At 49.3% G+C, this 8556-nt stretch overlaps 1 protein-coding gene across 1 annotated transcript; it reads right to left on the minus strand.

Annotated features, from left to right (window-relative positions):
• Positions 1-7345: 7345 nt before the first annotated feature.
• On the minus strand, positions 7346-8293 carry OR10H1K (olfactory receptor family 10 subfamily H member 1K). The gene has a single exon (XM_023625360.2). The coding sequence runs from the start codon at positions 8291-8293 to the stop codon at positions 7346-7348; it is 948 nt and encodes a 315-aa protein (XP_023481128.2).
• Between the last annotated feature and the right edge of the window lie 263 nt (positions 8294-8556).

The raw sequence follows: 8556 nt of genomic DNA on the forward strand, positions 1-8556 counted from the left end.
CTTCTCTTTCATGTGTTGTAGAGTCAGATACTGGGGGGATGTGCATCCATAGGCTGGCTCTGCCTCAAAAAGGGGGCCCGAGAAGAGACAGGCAGCCCTTTTGGGTTACACCCCGTTTTTAACTGAGGAAAGGGACACAATGAGGTTCAGGACTTGTCCAGGGTCACAAAGCCAGGGAGGTGCAGGGATGCAGTGCGGGGTCGGCTGAGTGCGTTCTCTGTGGCAGGAGTGAGGCCAGTGCGAGTCTGCAACTTGGGGACCCATCACAGTCAGCTGGGGGCTGGCTAAGTCACAGGTTGCTGGGCCCACCCCAGAGGGTCTGAAAGGGGCTGTAGGATCTGCATTTCTAACACGACCCCAGGTGATGCTGCTGGTGGTCTGGGGGTGACACTGTGGGGACCGTGCTCTACAGGATCTGCAGAGAAGATTGGGGACCGCTGGTCTGCAGACGCTTTAGCTCAAAGATGAAGCCGGACATCTGTGTCGGAGACAGAGTAACTTTCCCTCTCTCTCTCTCTCCTCCTCCATCCTCCCTCCCTCCGCCCCTTCCTCCTTTCTTCTTTCCTTGATAATAGTTATGCTGGTAATAGCTCCAGTGTTTTGAGCATTATCATCAGCTAGGTATGGGATTTGAGAAACAGCTTTAAGGAGATACAATTCATACACCATGTAACTCGTCCATTCAAAGATACGTGTAATCATCACCACAGTCAGTTCAGGGCATTTTCATCACCTCCAGAGAAACCCTGTACCCTTCAGCTATCACCCAACTTTCCCCACCTCCCTCCAGCCCTAAGTAAGTGCTAATCTACTGTCTCTATCGATTTGCCTGTTGTGGACATTTCACACAATAGAATCATACAATATTTATGCTTTTGTGACTGGCTTCTTTCGCTCAGTGTAACGTTTTCAAGATTCATCCACGTTGTAGCATGGATCAGTGCTTCATTTCCTTTTAAGGCTGAATAATATTGCATTCTACGGATATATCGCATTTTGTCTACCCCTTCATCTGATGATAGATACTCGGGTTGTTTCCATGGTTTGGCTGTCGTGAGTGATGCTGCTCTAAGTATTCGCGTGCTGGTTTTTGTGTGGACACGTTTTCATCTGGGGCTTTATACCTAGGAGTGGAACTTATGGCTGGTGTGATAACTGTGCGTAACCATTTGAGGAAATGATACATGTTTTCCAAAGTGGCTGCATCGTTGTACATCCCCCCTAGCATTGGAGGACGGTCTGATTTCTCCACATCCTCGACAGCACTTCTTATTATCTAACATTTTTATTAGAGTCAGCGTTGCATCCCATCTTTATTTAAAATGTTGATATGTTGTTCATTGGGAATTTCTTGCATTAATTTTGATTTTTTTAAATATTACATTAAACATAATTTGTCTTGATCACTGAATTTTGTGGTGGCCCCTTGAATTTGGTTGTATGGCGGGGGCCTCATTTACCTGACCCTAGTCCTGATCATGCCAGACTCTCCCCACGCTGAGACCCCAAAATAACCTTGCATTTCTTTTCCCTGCAAAAGACCAAAAACTAGGAGCCATCATTAGCTCTCTGGTGGAGGAAAACAGGGACAAGCTCCCAAAGGTCAGTGTGAATGCAACCAGGGTCCAGGGCTGATGCCCTGCACACCACAGGGGTGGAGACCCCACCCCAAGGGGCCCTGTCCTTCCCTCCATTATTCAGCTTCCACTTTCTGAAGCTCCCCTACCCCCTGCATTCCTAGCTGTCTGCCATTCATTGCTAATGGTCCCCTAGTAGCCACATTCTTGGGTATCTCCAAGGTGGGGACAGAGCCCAGAGAGGTGGTTAAAAGGCCTGGAGCACAGAGAAGGGCTGTCGATGGGCAGATCTCCAGACGTCAGGGGAGCCCCTCCTGCACTAATTGGAGCCAAGCGTTTCCATGCTAGCTGCTGGAGGCAAAAGCCAGCTTGAGAGATACACTTTGCTGCCTTCACTACTCTTGCTCTGCTCTTCCAAAATGAGGACCCCGACCCCCTTGCTGGGGATGAAAGTCCAGTCCTGTCTCAAGGATGTTTTCCTCCTCCTCCAGCCCAGCCCCCCAGGCTTTCTGTCCAGCAGCCAGAGGGATCTTTCTAAAGGGTATCTGAAGAATCACCCTCTGCTTACACCATTAGGACGCAGCACAAACCTCGTGTGGTTGGGTCTGTGCTTCATTGCCAACTTTATTCTCCTGCCCTCCCCACCTCTGCAGCCCCACTAGCTCCTGTTCCTGCAATAAACCAAGCACACTTGTACCCCGGGAGCTTTGCATGTGCCTCTGCCGCTACCTGGAACACCCTGCCCCTGGCTTACTCCCACACACCCTTGGATCCCACTTCAGAAGACACCTCCTCAGGAAAGCCTTCCCTGATTTCCCTATGCTGGGTCACCACCCCTGTTAGAAGCCCTCGTAGCAACTCACTTCTTTTCCCCATGGCTTTGAGCATGATTTATCATATACAGCAATTACTGTGATTATCTGTTTAATATTCACATCCTCCCTCTCAACTGCAAACATCTGGGTCATGTCTAATCAGTTCAATATTGTGTCCCCAGTGAAGTCTAAAGACGTGCAGGGCATACTGTCAGTGCTCAATAAATGTTTGTTGGTCACTGCTGCAGGGTTTACCATCCTCGGCACTGTTGACATTTGGGGACAACCCGTCCTCCGTGGTGGGGTCCGCTCTGCGCACTGTGGGAGGTTGAGCAGCATCCCTGGCCTTGACCCACCAGACATTGTAGCACGTCCCCCTCCTTCAGTCCTTCAGTTGCAACAACCAAAACCATCTCCAGAACCTTCCGCGTTGTACCCTGGGGGGCACTGGTGAGGCCCCTGGAGTACAGAGGAGGGAGACCTGGCTGATGTGACCTGAGCTGTGCAGTCACCGCTCTTGGTGGCCCTTAGCACTTGGCCCATGTCTTGGTGACAGCCCTGGTGTTTCTCTGTGTGTCAGCCCAGCAAGCACCATGGAAACGCTTCCAAGGCCGGGAACAGCAGTGGGCCCTCTCTGCACTCCCAAAACTACCACAGGATTTGAGGCGCAGATGGCACAAGTACTTGTTAAGTCGACCTTTAAAGCTGGCATTTAATGAATGCTTACTGTGTGCCAGTCACTGTCAATTTCCCTACACAGATGATGTTATTTAACTACCAGAACCATCCTACAAGAGGCCACATTATTATTAAACTCATTTTAATAATGGGAAACTGAGGCTAGGAGATGGGATGTGATTTAACCAAGCACGCTGCTTCATCACTTAACCACTGCACAGCCCTACCTGCAGGTCACAGCATCTCTCTGTCTCCCGAGAGAGCAAGTTCTCACCTGGCTCCCTCCCAATCAGCTGTCACCATGGCGATGAGTCACGCAGACCATTCACACGGATGCTAGGAGCCAGAGAGGAGACTGTTCCTGGGGAGGGGAATTCTGGGAGAAGAGGGGCAGGTCAGGAAGCTCACTGGAGTAGCACCTCTCCCAACGGCACCCACTGCTGGACCACCACCATCTCCACTGAGGCCCCGCACCTTCGACCTCGCTGACAACCCAGACAGACACATCAAATCTGTGACTCCAGTTGGTCATTTCCGATGCACGCCTCTCCCTCTGATCCCACCCTTGTCCAGCCAAACTCAAAATTATAATATCACCCTAACTACTGTTTACTCAGGATGTGCACATGCCAGGCACTGTGCTATGCCCTTCTCAAGCGCTGTCTTGCTTCAGTCTCATGACTGTCTTAGAAGGGAGGTTCTTTTGCTTTCTTACAGGGTAGGCTCAGAGGCAAGTGACCTGCCTGAGGACACTCCATATCGTATGAAAGAGCCAGTTTCCCCACAGTTGCTCCAAGTGTTAACAAAACTGAAATTTTTTTGTCCATCCAATTGGATGAATAAAAATTGTACCTCATGATTAGTTTCAATTATCCTCATTCTTCCAAATTAATTCTTTTAATAAATATTTGAGAGCCTACCATATGCCACGGAGGCACACAGCAGTGGACAAAATGGTCTGAGTCCATGACTTCCTCAAAGCCGCAGTCTAAGGCAGAGACAGACAATATCTGATCAGCAGATTTACACGAGGTGGTGAGAAGCACATGAGAGACAAATAAAGCAGAACAAGAGAGAAGGGACATGGCCAGGGGAGTTTCTATTTTGTTTGCTATGGTTAGAGAAGGGCTCTCTGCTGTTTGAGCAGAAGTGCCTCCAAGGAACTGAGATTGGGTTGCTATTTTCTCAGATAGGAAAGACTGCGGGAGGAAGGAGTGTGCGTGTGTGTGTGCGTGTGCGTGTGCGTGTGTGTGTGTGTGTGTGTGAGGGAGAGAGAGACTGGGAGGAAGAGGAGGAGAAGGGTGAGGATGAGGGGGAGAAGGAGGAGGAAAGAGAGTGGAGAGAGAAGGAGGCTATGAGGGCGGGGTGGAGGAAGAGAGAGGAGAGAGGGAGGGGAAAGAGATAGAGAAAGGGAGAAGGAGGGAGGGAGAGAGAGAGAGAGCACAATAACAACAAAGAAAATGTCCAAAAGCTGGTTCTGGGCACATTAAATTTGAGATGCCTACCAGATCCCTATGCAGAGATGTTGAGTAGCCAGCTTTATGGGGATAAAGATAACAATTTGGGGATCAGCTGTGTGCAGAGATTCATGAGGCCACCATACAGCATGGGATTCCCAGGGAGAGAGGGACGCTGATGAAGTCCAAGGGTTGAATGGTTTTACTGGATGCCTTGGGTTCCACTGTACAAATGAACCCACATTTGCTTAAGAGGCCTTTATCAACGCATATATGAAATGCTTTCCAATCAAAAATGTCCCTGCTCTGAACATCCTTTTATTGACACAGATGTGGAATATATCTCTAAGTGTCGATCTAATTAAGTGAGAAAAGGGAAGCAGGATTTAAACCTAGGTCACTCTGACCTCAAACACAGCTCCCCGCACACCATTTCCCACTGGTTTGCTGCACTGTGAGGATTACACTGGTCCAGCCAAGAAACATTTGTTAATCAGTTGTATCTTCCAAGTACCAAGTTGGTGCTGGGTGGGATGGTGAGCAACACGGACACACTTCCTGACCTCAGGAGGCTGATGGCCTGAGGGACCACAATAAGTTAGCATAAGACATTGGGGGCCCAGCTCATTGTGGGTACACACCACCATCCAGCTTCTCTTTCCATTTGGATCCCAGAAGGATCCGAGGCCAAACTGGCCTTTAATGAAGCAAAAGAAAGGGCCAGCTTGTATTCTTGTCTCGATTGGCGTTGCTGCCAGAGAGAGGAGCATCTTGGATCAGTGTGAAAGCATTCTGCAGGAATCCCTGCAAGACCAAAGCTGAGTTTAAAATCATGCAGCAGTCCTCAATCTGTAGACATACTCCACCAGCCTCCCAAGGATGCATGCTCCAGGGCATGGCAGGCTGCAATTGCCCACCTGTGGTATGAAAGACTCTGAGGTTGCCAGGTTGTTTGATTTGAGGATGGGCTAGACTCCCCGGATGGCAGATCCACAAAACCCACTAAAGGAAGACCATGTGTGAAACAGCGGGTGGGGAGGACTGGGGTTCAGTAAACACCTTCATTGGAAGCCTGGCTCTGCTAGGCTGCCTGATCTTGGATGAGTCATGCAACCGTTTCCCCAGCTTCCCCTCTGTCAAATGGGGTGGACGTGAGTTTACCTGCCCTTACGCCCTGTTGTGAGGCTGTAATGAGATGATGTGAGGCTGTAGTGAGACGACGATGTAACGAAAATGCAGTACATCGTGTATTCTGCAAGGACAGTGCTCTGGGTTCCCAGTCTTGACGGAAATTGTTACCCATGTCCTCCCACTTCATGTTGACATGCGACGTTTTTACTGCTCAAGTCGTACAGAAAGACTGAATCAACTTTAGGACAACCAATGTGTAGTTTACTATTCAACTTCAACAGGAATACACGTATTTTCTATTTTGTTAACTTTGACATTTATTTATTGCTTGTGCATTTTAATTACATCTGTTGTTGAGTACAACAGTATCACCATAAACTGGTGTCCATTAAGTGTTATTACAAATTCCTCTTCTAAAATAAGTGCATACATTCATATTGAGAAACAAATTTGTCAGGGAAACCTCTTTTTAGTTGCAATATGTGACATTTAACGCTGTGTGAGTTCAAGGTGTACAACGTGCTGATTGAATTCATTTATATGCTGCAATGTGATTACCGCTGTAGCACCGGCTAGCGTCTCTACCACGTCTCCTAATTGTCTTTTCTTTTTCGTGGTGGGCACAACTAGGATCTAGTCTCTTAACAACTTTGAGATTTATGATACGGTATTGCTGTCTGCAATCACCGTGCTGTGCGTTCGATGTCCTGGGCTTGTTTGTCTACTGGTTTCAAATCTGTCCCTTTAAACAGCATTTCCCTGGTTCTCCCACCCCCCATGCCTGGTGACACCATTCTACTTTACTTTTATGAGGCGGGTTGTTTAGACATAGGTGACATCATGTGGTAGCTGTCTTTCCCCTAAATACACAAACTTTCAACGAATTATAAACACTATTCAGTGCACTCAACCGCAAGTCCCCCCTTGTGGAGAAAGGGAAGATCATTGAGGCTGTGTGACCATGGCACACACCTTCATCCTGGGCTCTGCTCTCACTGTTGGGCCTCAACACAGCGTTCCTGCCTGGCCAGTGTGCCCCATAACTCTGTAACACAGCCAGCAACTTCTCGTGGTGGGACTTTTTCCTTGAACTGTAGAGACTTTTCTTTCTCTCCACAACAGCTCAAAATTCACACTTGAAATGTAGGGATTTCCTCAACTTTTTCTGTGAGTCTGCTCAATACTGTTTCTAACTGCTACTGCACAGAGCTGTGCAATGCTGAAAATTGGGGTGTTTTGTTCTCCTCTGCTATAACCTGCCTTGGTCTTCTGTAGCTTTATACTACCCATGTTGTATTTACCTGTTGCTGCTTGGAAGAGGGTTGGGTCTGGCTTCTTCCAATTCTCTTTGTAATCTGGATTTATGGTGGTGGGAGTAAGCAGACCAACCTGGTTTCTGGCAGAAGATCAGGTTCCAGGTGTAATGCTACCTGACAAAGTGTCCCGCAGTGGGCAGGAATTATGAAGTCTAATTTTCTGTGTGTTAAAATCTCACACATTTCTCCACCACAAATGCGCTCCTGACATTGTTTAACCAATGTTGGTATGTTTAGATGCCGCCTACGAGGCTCCTTTTAAACCTTAAGGCATCAGATAAATAGGTTCCTATGTGTTTACAGGGTGCCACTTCTCATGGCAGCATCTGGTAACCCAGTTTAGCTATTTCCAAGGAATTCCTCCGAGATGATCACATTTTCTCTGGGTAGAGCTTGCTGAGGAAGCTCTTCCTCATGGTGATCTTCAGCTCCTTGTTCCTGAGGCTGAAGATGATGGGGCTGAGGAAGGGCGTGAGGACCGTGTAGGTGAGGCCCATCAGGGTGTCTCCTTCCAGAGACTGGGGACTCTTGGACCTGAGGTAGACGACAGAGGCAAAGCTGTAGTGCACGACCACCACAGTGAGGTGGGACGCACACGTGGAGAAGGCCTTGTGCCGGCCCTCAGCTGAGGGGATCCTCAAGATGGTGGACACGATGAAGGCATAGGAGAGGAGGATGAGGAGACAGCAGCCCAGCAGGACAGTGATGCAGACCAGGCCCACGCCCTTGGCCACCCATGGTACATCAGTTCCACAGGCCAACTTCAACAGTGGTGGCACGTGGCAGAAGAAATGGTGGACCTCATTGGGTCCACAGAAGATGAGGTGGAAAATGGCCATTGTCACCACCATCCCCATGACTGAGCCACCAGCCCAGGACCAGGCCACTAGGCAGGCACAGCTACCAGGACTCATGAGCACACTATAGCGCAGAGGGTGGCAGATGGCCACGTAGCGGTCATAGCCCATGACGGTGAGCAGGAAGGAGTGGGTGAACCCGAAAGTGAAGGAGAAGAACATCTGGCTGGCACAGGCTGTGAAGGTGATGGAGTGGACGGTGGGGAGCAGGTCAGCCAGCATTCGTGGGATGATGGTGAAGGTGTAGAGGATCTCGGAGATGGAGAGAGTGCACAGGAAGAGGTACATGGGCGTGTGGAGGCTGCGCTCGCTCCAGATGGTGGCCATGATGAGCAGGTTCCCCAGCAGAGAGAACAGGTGCATCAGGAGGAACAGCAGGAAGAACACCAGCTGGAGGTGGGGGAAAGTGGAGAAGCCGATAAGGATGAACTCGCTCACTGCTGAGAGGTTGGCTCCCTGCATGGAGGCTATGCCTGGGGTGAGGTGTGACAGCGAGAGGTCAGCTGCTGGATGGAGAATGGTCATCAGGTGCTCCTGATAAATGACTGCTAGCATTGATTGATTCCCATTCAGTGCCTCGTATGATTTACTCCTCTATCATCCCAGTGAGGAAGGTGCTGTCTTTATCACCCGCATTTTCAGTATCCTGAGCATACTCAGGAATATTAGGCTGCAGAGAGCGTACACAGCTTACTCAAGGTGGAGCTGTCACAATGGCAGAGCCA

The sequence above is a fragment of the Equus caballus genome, chromosome 21 (genome assembly GCF_041296265.1).
Source record: "Equus caballus isolate H_3958 breed thoroughbred chromosome 21, TB-T2T, whole genome shotgun sequence".
In the NCBI taxonomy this organism is placed as follows: Eukaryota; Metazoa; Chordata; class Mammalia; order Perissodactyla; family Equidae; genus Equus; species Equus caballus.

Excerpts from the sequence above, each read along its gene's own strand:
- OR10H1K (XM_023625360.2), bottom strand. The coding sequence starts at position 8,293 with ATGCAGGGAGCCAACCTCTCAGCAGTGAGCGAGTTCATCCTTATCGGC.